At 37.6% G+C, this 13,286-nt stretch overlaps 2 protein-coding genes across 2 annotated transcripts; one reads left to right on the forward strand and one right to left on the reverse strand.

Annotated features, from left to right (window-relative positions):
• Positions 1 to 2,297: 2,297 nt before the first annotated feature.
• LOC309707503 (uncharacterized protein) lies at positions 2,298 to 7,132 on the forward strand. Its single transcript, XM_082534878.1, has 6 exons — positions 2,298 to 2,500; positions 4,590 to 4,706; positions 5,062 to 5,095; positions 5,188 to 5,249; positions 5,335 to 5,426; positions 6,218 to 7,132. Exons 1-6 carry the CDS (start codon positions 2,470 to 2,472, stop codon positions 6,464 to 6,466), a joined length of 585 nt encoding a protein of 194 aa, XP_082391004.1. The 5' UTR covers positions 2,298 to 2,469; the 3' UTR covers positions 6,467 to 7,132.
• Positions 7,133 to 10,577: 3,445 nt separating this feature from the next.
• On the reverse strand, positions 10,578 to 12,014 carry LOC309707221 (ammonium transporter Rh type B-like; the record flags this gene model as incomplete). The annotated part of the gene is made up of 1 exon (XM_082534397.1): positions 10,578 to 12,014. The coding sequence occupies one exon, from the start codon at positions 12,012 to 12,014 to the stop codon at positions 10,578 to 10,580; it is 1,437 nt and encodes a 478-aa protein (XP_082390523.1).
• Between the last annotated feature and the right edge of the window lie 1,272 nt (positions 12,015 to 13,286).

Consider the following 13,286-nt stretch of genomic DNA (forward strand, 5'->3'; position numbering starts at 1 on the left):
TGCTGCCATCAAATTCAAAATGAAAATATTTTTCATGAAATTGTATCAGTTTAAACATTTGATGTTTTCTGTTTTGTCGTAATATAGGTTCATGAGATCTGCAGATGTTGGCATTCTGTTGTTACTTACATTTTTCGCAGGGTCCTAACTTTTTTGGAAGCGGTGTTGCACAAGACATGTACATAGATTTCTACATCAATTTCTAACACTGGGACTGACTTTGATAAACCACACTGAGTGACAAGAGGGTAGCCAAAGGTAGACAAACCAGAAGATAAAAAAAATAAATAAATTAATGTCTGCATAGCAGATAGCATGGTGGTATCTCAAAAACTCTCTTAATACAAGTGAAAACCTCTGCAGTTGTTTACAACGGAAAGTTTCTGACGCACTGTGGTTAATGTGGCTTTATGTGTTTTTGACCGGTGTACCTAACTATAACACAAGCATTCCCACAACTGTCAGTTTTAGTTTCCTTCGTCTTATTTGTTCCTATTAATAAATACACTGTAGCATTAGAATGATCCTATAGGTGGAGAATATAAGCAGCGGGATGGAGTAACACAGCTAGGATATTATACATACAGTGTGATGAGCAGCGCTTCAGTTAGTCCATTTAATTAACAGTGTAACAGCTCTTTCTGCGCCATTCCTTTTAACAAATTATGAAAAGATCTCACATTTTGGATTTGCCTGGTTGAGCAGATCCATGACTTTAAATATCTGCTTGAGTGCAGTGGTATAAAGGTGGACATGCTTTAACCTATAGCCCACACTCCTTGCAGAAGAATAACTCACCCAGTGTTGGGTGGGATAGCTAAGACAGCCTAAATGTCTTGAGCCACTCTTTACTGAATTTTCATCCATGTCAGATGTCAGCACCAGTAACTTTTGAATCAATGTTTAAACCGAAAATAACTCAGATGCCCAAAAGGATGATTGGAACAATCCTTCCCACATCTGGTTTAATTTAATATTCAAAATGTGACACTTTATACACAGAAGAAGGCAAATAAATGACTGCACTGCTGTCTGCGTGTTCAACCCACGCTTCCTTCAGTAAATGGACCGTGAGAGTCTTATCATTTGCTCCTCTCATCCTGAACTAGTGTTCAGCCTGCTGACACAGATGGGGCTGATCAGCAGGCTGCCAGCTCCTGCACATTTGTATGCAGAAGATTTAGGAGCTGCAGTTCAGCACTATAAATGAATCCTGAAGAATGATTGCTGAACCGGGTGAAATTAATTCCCAGAATGTATGCAAATATTCGTCTTACGTCTGACAGTGATTTGAACAAACCGAAAGCCAAATACCAACAGATTTATCTGGATGATATGAGAATAAGATGCTAAGAGAGCTAAAAACTCATATTTTACCCCCAAAGTGACCAAAACTAGGATGTGACTTAAAAAACTGGGCCTCTGGTTTGTAAACACATCCATTAACACCTTCTTGCTGCTCTAATTCCTGTTGTCTGATGTTGCAGCTATGAAATATGAACCACTAATTTAAGGTGTGTGTTGCCAAGTAAAGAGGTCAGCATGAAAAATTTAAATCAGTGAACACCACCATGTGCTGAATGTGTCAGACTGTTACCAGAATAATTGGTTAACCTCACTTTCTGTCATGGCCACTGGCATATTTTTGACCCAGCAGCTCACGACTGACTTTAAAGATATATAAAGACATCTGCAGGATTACAACAAAGATACCATTTATTTTGGTTTATGACTTGATCCATTACTTTGACAGGATGCTTCCAAGTTCCATCACTGACATCTGTTACCTCATATGTCTAAATTTCCTAGTCGTTTGCACTTATTAAACACGTTTCTTTCTTAAAGGTCGTAGTTAGCATTTTTATTTTTTTAATCTCATTTTATTATTATTTATTTTTCATATACAAATCACTGCTTTTCATGGATTCTTTTATCTGTATGCATACATGTGTAAAAATCATAACCACTGGAGTTTGTGCTGTAGTAGTTACAAATATTTGTCCCCACTAGAAATGTTTTTATCTCCACGGAGAGAATTTGCTCTCATTCTTAATATGTTGTCACATAGTATCCAGATGTTGTGTGAAATAATTAAAGGATTATATTTAGTGCCTCAAAGATAATTAAATGTCTTTTTCAGGATATTTAAAGTAAAAAGGATATATCCCCTTAAATCAAACGTGTTCATGTCGTATTCCTTAACACTGAAAGGGCAGGTCTTCAGCCTTGGTACCTGATCTGTCTTGTAGTCTAAAAAAAGTTTGTGGTTTTCTGCAAAAGCACACATCCTGTAACAGTCCTTTAAGAAAAAAAAGCAAACACGCTGGTGTCACATCATACTGCGTGAGCACAAACATGCAGCGAGTTCTGTAGAACTGCTTGTCAAAGACAGAGTACAGGTGTAAAAGATTTAGTAGACGTTTGTTTTCAGAGTATAGTTTGGATTGTCCTTGGTTAAACTTCACTGCCATGGCAGAAAATTGCAGCTCCACTCAGCAAGGTAAGTCTTGAATGAAGATACAAACATCGTTAGATTTCACAGTAATGTAAGCCAAGAGTTTTCCTTAGAGTTAGATCAGGTTTTACATTATTTATAAATAAAGATGGTTAGTGTTAGTGCTTGTGATGCTTCTTATGTTGCTTTTATATTGAATTAAGCTTTACTGGTTTGACTTTAGAGGGAGTAAAAAAGGTTGATTTTCATATCAGATTGCATTTTGATTAGCAGCTTTTGTGGGACTTCCCCATCTTTTCTGTTATTGCTCTAACAGACGTTTAACAGAATCTCAGTACTTTCCAGATGTAATTTTAAAGTTTTGAAAAAATAAAGTGCTGAAAAATAAACTGTATGCTGTCTGGCACAATGTGACAAAGATCATTCCAGGAATTAAACTACACTGGGCACACCAATAAGCTTATAAAGAGATGTAATTAATATAGCGCAGAACTGTTCAGCTTGTTGGTTCCCTAGCAGTTGCAGTTTCTCATGTGGCACCTTGGGAAAACTAACCGCCCACCCCTGCCTGAGATGCTGCCGGAGAGAGAAACATATCCAAAATTAGAGTCAGTAGGACTTCAGCCAAGGGGGCAGGAGCTGGATGATAAAAATGTTTCCAACTTTGTTTTTAAATCAGTGAATAGTGCTTTAAATAACTGATCACAGCAACCAAAAACAAACAAAGAAAATCCCCCAAAACTGAGCTTACTAAAAGGTAGGTTTCTTTTATACACAGCTTCTCCCACGCCTTCACAGCTGACAAGTGAAGTGTCTGTTGTGTACAGACTCACAGCATTCTGATTAAACAGAATGCTGTGAGTCTGTACACAAGGCATCAGCCACTCAGAGGCATCAGCAGTTTAATTAGGACGGTGCAGTTTGCCCAAAGGCAAAAAGCAATACTGTGTAAGATCGTAGAATGTGTCTCATTTTAATGAGGCGATGCATTACCAAAGCTAAATTATTTATTTAGATTTGTAACAGAGATCCTATGCACCAGATATTACTCGGGCAGAATGTGGACCCATTTCCACCACTGCACAGTCCAAACACGTTAAAGTGCTCCTTCGTTCACGGTGAAGATGAGCAAAATTCAGCTGAAAGTTATACGAGATATTGCACACCACAGCTACACAGTTAAGAGTTACAGTTACAGTCAGGCTTTTTATGTGATTCAGTGGCAAACCAAAAACCAACAGTGTGTCGACTGAATGTTTTAACTCACTAGAGATCGATGAGGCTTCAGGAACATGTTAAACATAGTATATCAAAAAGCACTGCAAATGGTTTCTGGGGTAGGAAATGCGCCCAAGATGCTTTTGCTCGGTCTGTATTCCTGCAGCAAACATTGCACACATCACACATCCATGCATGCAGGTTTCTCAGCAAAACCACATTTTCTGCTGCTCAGTGCTGGTGTAGATGTATTGCTCAAGGACTCTGATGCTGTGCATGTTTTCACATTTTGCTTTATTGCCCAATTTCCTTCAGCATTGTTTGAACAATCCACTTTCAAGCATGTACCTCTAGTTCTGCATTTTTTAAAGAGATATATAAAAAAACAATTTTTATTTTGTTTATTCATATTTTAAAAACTTTACATGATGCATGGATGGTTATTCTTCATTAATATTGTTATTATCAGTAGTAGTCACTTATTTAATATCTGTTTAAAATGTGAACTAAAGAGGGGAAAAAAAGGCGTCCCAAATTGCTAAAATTAGCTTTCTGTGTTGCGTGGTGCAGTGATGAAGCACAGCACTCACTTTGTGAGTAGGGTATTTCTGTGTGAAGCTAAGTCATTTTCTCACAGTGCTTCCATTTCTTCCCACATTCAATTCACAATTCATACACATTGCATTAAGTTGATTGTGAGCTCTACAATGAGCACATGTGTAAATGGTAGGCAGTGGATGGATGGACAGAAAGTTAAAGACACAGCTATGTAAAAAAAAACTGTCTTTTGATTTTTTAAAAACATACATAGCAGTTTTCTGTCTTCATGCATGAGATTAACTATGAGGTCAGTGAGTGTTGCTCAAACATAGTTTATTAATTTAAAGTGACTCATATTTGTTTTTCTTTTTTCTAGCTTCACAGTTGGGTTATTTATCTAAGGAATTACAAGCGACCTTAGGAGTTCTCAGTGCAGCGCTGATCATCTCACTGGCATGGAATATTTTTTGTTGTGTATCAAAATTTGGCTCAGGTAATGACATTATTTACTCTATCCTCACTCAAAAAAAAAAAAAAAAAGATTCTTCACCCACAGTAAACATGACACTATAGTTTGAGTAAAATGCAACTGAAATATATTATCAAAGAGTTGTTTATTCTAATACTCAATTATTTTAAAAAAAAGTGCTTGTATAAACTGAATGCATATCAATCAAATACATTTGATTTGACCAGATTTAATTAAATGTAACATTTTTACATTTTACCTGTAACAAAAATACATCAGAAATCCAAATGCAAGTTAAAGTCAGCATTTTATGGGAATTAACACAAAACCCCCTGAAAACAATCCAGTTGTGAATATATTCATCTTTATCTTGTATTAGGAAAATGGAGATGTCCACTGAGAAGACGGCAAAGGTGTGTAGCGTGGTTTTTATTGTTAACAAATTACAGTAAAACAGATCTGCATGTGAAGAACTCCGTTTTCCTTTCTGTGTTCCCAATTTTAGTCAGAGCTTGAGGCAGATGGAAGAAAATCCTATTTATGGAAACGTAAGCTACCTGCAAACAAGTAGGTGCAAGCGGTCGTGCGTCTGGCTGTGCACATGCTTTAGTACACTTGTATCAGATTATAGCGTGATGATATTTCTCCACAGGCGTAACTTTGTTAACAGAAGACAATCCCCCTCACTCATCACTCAGCTCTTCAAATGGGAAGTATCAGCGGAGAGTCAGATCAGACTTACAGGTAGATTCTTTGAAACTCTTTGGTTTGAGATCGTTTATTCTGGCTTCACTTTGGGCTCTCTGTCTGTTCATACAGGTTATTAAACCTTCATGACAATATCTCTCCAGAAAAAGTAAAATACAGCTGTATGATATTAGATTAGGTAATAGTAGGAACATGAAAAGTGGTCCTCTAGCATAGGTCAGTCTAGACCTACTAACCCATGGGTGTCAAACATAAGGCCTGGGATCCAGAATTGGCCCAGAAAAGACTCCAAACTGGCCGCCTGGCCCAATGTGAAGAAGGGCATAGCTTTATTATTTTTAATTGTTATTTAATTTTTAACTCTCAGTTTTATACCTTTTCATGCCAATAAAGGCTTCTCCAGTGCCAGTGATAATAAACCAATTAAACCAAAGTAATTAAATAATAGCTAAATGATTAAACGATGAAAAAAATATTATTATTTTAAAATATCTACTAAGGAAATTTCTGTTGTTGTTTTTTTTTACAGTGGATCCACAGCAAAAAAATTTTTAAAAAGATGAGGAAAAGCACATATGTATTTCTTACAATTTAAAAGCATAGAGTTGCACTCACAGATTTCTTTCATCTACTAAAGCAGCATTTCTTTATCACATAAGAAAATTGAGATGTACTGTTGAAATTACACTTCTTTTTCTTATATTAAAACATCGCAAGCATTAAATTTAGTTAGTTAAAAGTCTTTTCACAGACAGAAAGGAGAGTTTTACTAGTTCATTGCATTGAAGTGTGATCATGTTTACATTGTTTTTTGTTTCTTCTTCCAGTCCAAAAACCACGACTGCTATGCCAACCTGACCTTAAAGGGCCCCAGGCTGCAGGCTGGTCACAGCTGTCCGCAGATACAGTACTCAGATGTAATGCAGTTAGGGGAGCCACCGGAGTCAGAGAAGGAGGATGACGGTAACACGGACGCCCTCTCCACCGTGTCTGATCTGTATGCTTCCGTGCAAACTCAGCGAACAAAAACCATTGACTCTGCAGACAATGAGGAAGGCTATGCCAACCATCTCTGAGACGTGCACAGCTGCTGATGCTGAGATGACTCAAATGGCTGTTTTTTTTTTTCAGGCCCAATCTGTCACCACAGGATGTCAGTGTTTATTATTATATGAAAAATGGAAACGCGTCTGTGCAGTTGTGAAGTAGAGAAGTGCTGCACTTCTCTGATTCATTGGCTCTCAAACTAGTTAACTAGCTAACAAGAGGACGGGACCCACAATTTCAAACAATTATTAATAATAAACAGGATCCGAGTGGATTTTTACTTAAATAAAGCTCAGAGTAATAGCATTCACAAACTCTTTTTGGGTTTGTTAAATTAAAAAGAAAAGAAAATTCATGTTCTTTTAACTCCCCGACAGTTTGAGAATCACTGCTTTCCTGAATGTGAAAGTTTTAACATAAAATGTGTATTTTATGTAACATTTCAATGACATTTTTTGGTGGACCTGTTTTTTGATGGTGCATTTGAAAGCTAATTAAGTACAACATCTCTATTTTTGTTTTTTTGTTTTTACAAAATGACACAGTAATTAATTTTGTAATATTTGCTCTAATAAAATAAATGATTATCTAAGAGTGCTCCAGACAAGCTTTTGTATGCTTAACAATATATTCCACTTATAATAAGTGAGTAAGTAGTTTTTTGACACTTGCTTTTCAAGTCATAGCACATTTAATATTGTGTAATAAATCCCTTTTCTTCTCTTTGCTTTTAACTTGGTAAGAATTCTTTTAAAACAACTTTCTTCTGCTGTGTCAATGTTTAACCCTGTGAAATGAATGGGTCACTGAAAAGACCTAAAGCAGCATAAAAACAACAACAACACAGAAATAAAATGCAAAAGAAATTTTACTTTGTGTAAACCAAGAATTAATATCAGTTACCATCACTTAATTTCTTTAAAGTCCTTTGGTTGCGACATTAGGCTTCTTGGATTAAAGGTCACTTAGGTCTGTACTTTGCATTTATCGGAGAGCCTTATTTAAGGCAGTGGTAGCTTTTACCCTTTGAACAATCAATGCTTGAGATAAGAGTTTCTAAGAGCTAATGGTAATTGCAGTACAGTTGAAAAATTATCATCCATAAGAGTGAGCCTCACGGCTTCCATTTATTTTAAGTAGGTGCTGCTCATCAAATGTAGTGTTTTCACTGACCATCAGCTAGTGGGGCTACCTCTATAAAAACAAATGCTATGAAAATGTGCTGGTCTAGAACATTCAGGTTTGTGATAACATAATCTTCCCAGGAGTGGACATCCCATCAAACTCACAACGCGGTCAGACTGTGCAAGCTTCAGAGAACCTGCATGTCACTCTACAGGTAAAAGCTTCCTGTTTATAAAAACAATGCAGCAGCCAAGTTGCTTAGCTTTGCAAAGCTGCATCTGAACAAACCACAAGACTTGTGGAACAATGTTAGATACTTAATGCATAGCGCCACATTTGGAGAAACCCAAACACAGCATGTCAACACCAAATCCTCACATTAACTTCTCACAGTGTGCAAAGTCAAACTGTGTGGAGTGCAAGTAGTGGACCCAGGTGCAGACAAACCAACGTGTGGAAACCAACTTAATAGGAACAAAAAGTGAGCCGTTTAATTAGGCTGATAAAAAGGTACAAAAACAAAAATGGTAAATGGCCTGTATTTATATAGCGCTTTACTAGTCCCTAAGGACCCCAAAGCGCTTTACATATCCAGTCATCCACCCATTCACACACACATTAGACACACTGCACATAGGACAAGGACTTTCACAATAAAACAGGAAACAGCATGGAATGCAGACATGACAACACAAACTTGCTAACATAAAACATGCAAACATGAAACAAAGGGTGAGGGAAACTTAAATACATGGGTAGTAAACACAAGGGGAATCTAATAAACAAATGAACTTAGCTGACCTAGTCAACTTCAAAATAAACTAAAACTTAAAATGCTCGGTCAAAAGACCCAGGAACGTGACATAACTGTCACCACATTGGTGATAGTGGTGATGATTTTGACTTGTTTTTTCAGCCAGTCGACTATGAACTCTTCTGTATACCAAGGTATTCTTGAGTCAAAGGTGAGATCATGGACAGTTGATCCCAAGAATATCAACAAATCTAGGCGGGGACAAGTATCAGGGATGATTCGTGATAAGGGGACGATTTGAGGATAGCAGCAAGTGTGAAAAGGAATGTTTACAAGATGCTAGTGAGACCTGCTATAATGTACTTTTTGGACACAGGAGCACTGACAAAAAGACATGAAGCAGAGCTGGAGGTAAAGGTGTTAAGATTTCAGTTGGGATTGACCGGAATGGCCAGCGAGTATATCAAAGGGACAACTAAGGTTGAGCGACTTGGAGGCAAAGATGCAGAGGCAAGACTGAAAAGAGATTAATAGATATAGCAAAGGATGATATAGCAAACATGCAGAGGATTGCCCAAAGATGCCCTACCATTAATTACTGCTTCATTCTGAAATATGATCAACCTATCTCTAATAATCTGCTATGTACCACAGGCCTTCAAGCTGGCAATACTTAAACCATTACTTAAAAAGTCATCTCTGGTCCCCTTGTCAGTGGCACCTGCATGACCTGGGGCCGAGAGCTATATGCGAGCTGTCCTGGAACAACGGACGCCGGGGGGGCCAGGTGGCCGACTGCCAGACCAGCGTCGCCGGCCTCCGGAACAGCGTTGCCATCACCGCTGGAGACTTGGGCAGCCTCCGCAAGAGACACTGCCCTTTTTCCATAAAGAAGGTGATCCACTCAACATAAAAGCATGCACCAGCATTGTGTGCTTGATAAAAATCAGAGCACATAGCAACTTTTGAGAACAGTTGATGATTAGATAAAGAATTGTGTCAAACCTATCAGTTCATAAAAGATTGGTGATGTATTTAACCTTTGTAACAGTGGCATACCCATTCATACATGTAATCAAAGCAGGACATGGAAACTCACTTTACCTTTATATTATGATCTTCTCTTCTCGTAGAGCCAAGTTTAAAGTGCTTGTTTACATCCTCAGTTATCTTGTCTTATCTTGAATGAGATGATACCTTATATGCAGCAGATATATTATTTCACATTGGTCACTTCCAACTTAGGCCCATGATGCCCAGATAAAAAGTTGCGGAACAGCGTGACAAAACTTGCTTATAAACCATGCATGTATATTAAGAAGTCCCAGATGTCAAAAGTCCAGCTGATAACATAAACTCATATATTCTTTATGCTTTTATAGAGGCTATTTCACTTGTCCAGACAATAGTTTTTCAAAGTAGAGATGATTTTTTAAATATCACAAAACATGTGAAATACATGAAATTTGAAAATATTTGTAAAACGATGAAGTAGCACTAGATGGTGATGTTAAAAATGCTGAATGACATATGTTACCTTGATGATAATGATGATGATGAATTTCCATTAAAGGAGATTATGTTTTCATATAAGCTAATTTGTTCGGTGAATTCTGGAAACAGCATGTAATGCAGACATGACAACACAAACTGCGTTGTTGCTTGTTGTCATTGACTGAACCATGGGCCATACTTTGGTCTGGTGATTGTAAAGCACAGTGAGATTGTTATATAGACAGGACTTTTGTATCCTTGAGGCAATCTAGAGTTAAATCTGACACCGTAAAACTATGTCAGATTTTAGTACAGATTCCACTATCATGGTCGTGTTATGAAAATGTCATGTTTAGGCTTCTATTTTATTCCTGTCGTATTTGTAACACTTCAGTGAGTTAACAAATTATTTTATATCTATTTCTAAAGGGACGATGTGTGTCAAATATGCCCTGGCTTATTGTTGATATGTCTTCACACATTAATTCTAAATTTTAAAAAAAATCAAATGTTTAAATTAATTTCATTTTGACAAATGATTTATTTAAGCATATACCTTTTGCAAGAAATTGGATTCCACACATTTTTAAATAACAATAATGATAAAATGAATCATGTTTTATTAAACTGTTTATTTTAAATACATTATATTGCAAAAAAGTTCATATTTCAGCCTGTTACTTTTCCATTGCTTTTTTGTATGCAAATGCTAAGTGAGATTTATGGAAACAGTTAAGTACAAGTTAAAAAATATAAGGTACAAGAGCTCAGACTTTGGTGTCCATGGGGTTCATTTGCCCTTTTTCCTCATAGGTTAAGGGGGCTTCTACACTGGAAAAGTCAGATGGCAGCTCAAAGAAAAGCTCATCATTGAAGCAGTTCTTATCAGATGGAGATGCCAAGGAGGGAAACTTCATGACCAGCCCAGTGAGCAGACCACCAACTGTAGAGGCTCCGATGGTGGTAAAGACAGCCGCAACCTGGTACAGCGCTTGCTCCCGTGCAGTGCGTCCCAAGCCTGGCTTCAGTCCAGGAATCACCTTCTGCAGTTCTAGCAGCTGTGGATCTCCTTCGGGTGGAGCACGGTGGGAAAAGATCTGGTACATGCTGGGCCCGTAGGTTTCCTCAGTGGCGAGAAGGATGGCGCAGATCCCTGCTGTGGCCGATATGATGCCAGTCAGTCCGTGCAGGTTGTGAATACCACACTGGTCTTGGATCCTCATGCGATAAGCCATAAAGGGGGTCAGGTACTTGTAACCAAAGAAACAGGCAGTACAGCCCATGACGCCCAGTGCATATGCAGCTACAGGTGAAATCATCATGTCCACAGAAGCTCCAACTGTCACACCGCCTGCTAGAGTCACATTTTGGATATCAGCCATCGTGAGCTTGCCTCTCTTATTGAATAGTGCAGAGAGTGCAAAGGCAGTGATAGTGGATGAGGAGAGACCTATGAAGGTGTGGAGTATTGCTCTGTGCTGATCATCGCCTTTAAATGTAAGCGCAGAGTTGAATGAAGGCCAGAATACCCAGAGGAACAGGGTTCCCATTACAGACAGGATATCTGAATGATAACTAGTGATCTCTTTAGCATGTCCATCATTCAAACTTGGCCGATAGAGCATAAATGTCACTCCTAGACCAAAATAGCAGGCAAATATGTGGATAAGAATAGTGCCGCCTGCATCATTGATCCTAATGTATTGGAGTACAGCCCACTCTGTCACAGCAAATATAGGAATCTCAAGAGAAGCCATGACCAGTAGCTGAACGGGACTGGTCTTCCCAAGCACAGCCCCGAAGGAGATGAGCACCACAGCACAGGCAAACTCTGCATTCACCAGGTTGATCACCCCCAGGTGAATTTTCCCATCATAGTAAAACTGGAAGAACCCTTGCATCAGGATTGCCCACTGGATTGCAAATGTAGCTGTGAGAAAGTTGAAGACCATCCCGCCAAAGCCGTAGAATCTGAAAAAAGCCAGCAGGCAACCGAAGCCTATGAAGATCATCACTTGCACATCAGCAAAGTAGGGGTAGTCGCGATAGAGGGAGTTCTCCATGGGGCTGGTCTCATTGTTTTGCAGCTTTGCGTTGGTATCGTCATCATAAGTGACAAAGACAGCATAAAGAGCTATGATGATCACCTCAAACACTAACACAAACACTGGCAGGCTCACTTTCAAACTCACTGACTCCTTCATGTTGATGCTCAGTATCCAGACTGCGACTCCTCTTGCTACAGCAACACCCCTTTTGTACTTTTCTCTTTTTTTTTAAAGATCAGATAAGAGCAGATAAAGGCATTGGTTAAAGAGAGTGAACACATGCAATGCAGTTATTTAATAGTGGATTGTTATTTAACAACTCGAGAGAACAATGTACTTTAATCCCTCACTGCTCACAACTGAGCTTATCTCTCCCCCTGTGGTTTTCCGTAACAAGTTCTGATTGGTATTAAATGTCTTTATTTTAAACTAATCATGCGGAAAAAAGAAACAGATATTAAAATCAAGTTAAGTATCACAATGTCATTTTTTTGTTATTAATTCTGATGGCAGGAACATTGTGGTTTATAGATTAAAATGACAAATGTACATGACCCGATGGCAAAAGTGATGAATTTAAAGTTTCAGGATATCGAATAGTTAATAATGCAAATAATCTTTACAGGCAATCCAGTGTAGCTAAATGCATAGAAGCCAATGCACAGCTTGTAATGAATTAAGGGCCTGTGCTGTTGATCTATGGTGGAAAAAACATCTTTCTGCTATTGCTGCTATTGATGAATTTTAGATGAGTGTTTTAATTTCAGCAATGGATAATAATGGGCATCATTAATTAGAGTTAGGAGGCACAGTGTGGCTGGCACTTTTTAAATATAGATACAATTCAAATAGTTTTACATGACAGAGTGGGAAGGTGACACAATCATGAACTGTCACACTTTTATCACTTAAATACAGCACAGCCATTTAAAGCAGTCACTGTGGGCATTGTTAACTGTGTAAATCGTTTTTTTGGGGGAAAATTAAGTGCAATAAAAATAAGAATGTAAGAAAAGAAAGTGGTGGTATTTAATATTTAAATATTATAATATTATATTATATTATAATATTAAATATTATATTATAATAATATTATAATAATCTATATTTAATTTTCTATATGTCATTATGGTTACTATTATTGTATATGTATATGATGTCATCCTTAGTTTAAAAATTCCAGATTTTATTTCAAATATGAAAATTCACAATTTTTCAGTCTTGGGATGTGATACTACTAAACACCTAATTAAGAGCTGGAATAACAGGAATGACAAACTGTTATCACACTGAACCTGTTCAGCATTAGGAATATGTGTTGTGTCTGAAGCAAAAAGAGGAATTCTCTGATCAACATTAGAAAACAATCAGTTAGATCATAGTAAGACAAAGCAGTATTTCTCAATGTAAGCTATTCTGGAGTATGAC

This window comes from Aulonocara stuartgranti (assembly GCF_965226115.1).
Source record: "Aulonocara stuartgranti genome assembly, chromosome: 5".
NCBI classification, from domain to species: Eukaryota; Metazoa; Chordata; class Actinopteri; order Cichliformes; family Cichlidae; genus Aulonocara; species Aulonocara stuartgranti.

Bases quoted from the DNA above. Each gene is read 5' to 3' on its own strand.
- LOC309707503 (XM_082534878.1), top strand. From the start codon at position 2,470: ATGGCAGAAAATTGCAGCTCCACTCAGCAAG. The intron at 4,707-5,061 runs GTAATGACATTA...ATCTTGTATTAG, and splicing joins TGTATCAAAATTTGGCTCAG to GAAAATGGAGATGTCCACTG. The intron at 5,096-5,187 runs GTGTGTAGCGTG...TCCCAATTTTAG, and splicing joins CCACTGAGAAGACGGCAAAG to TCAGAGCTTGAGGCAGATGG.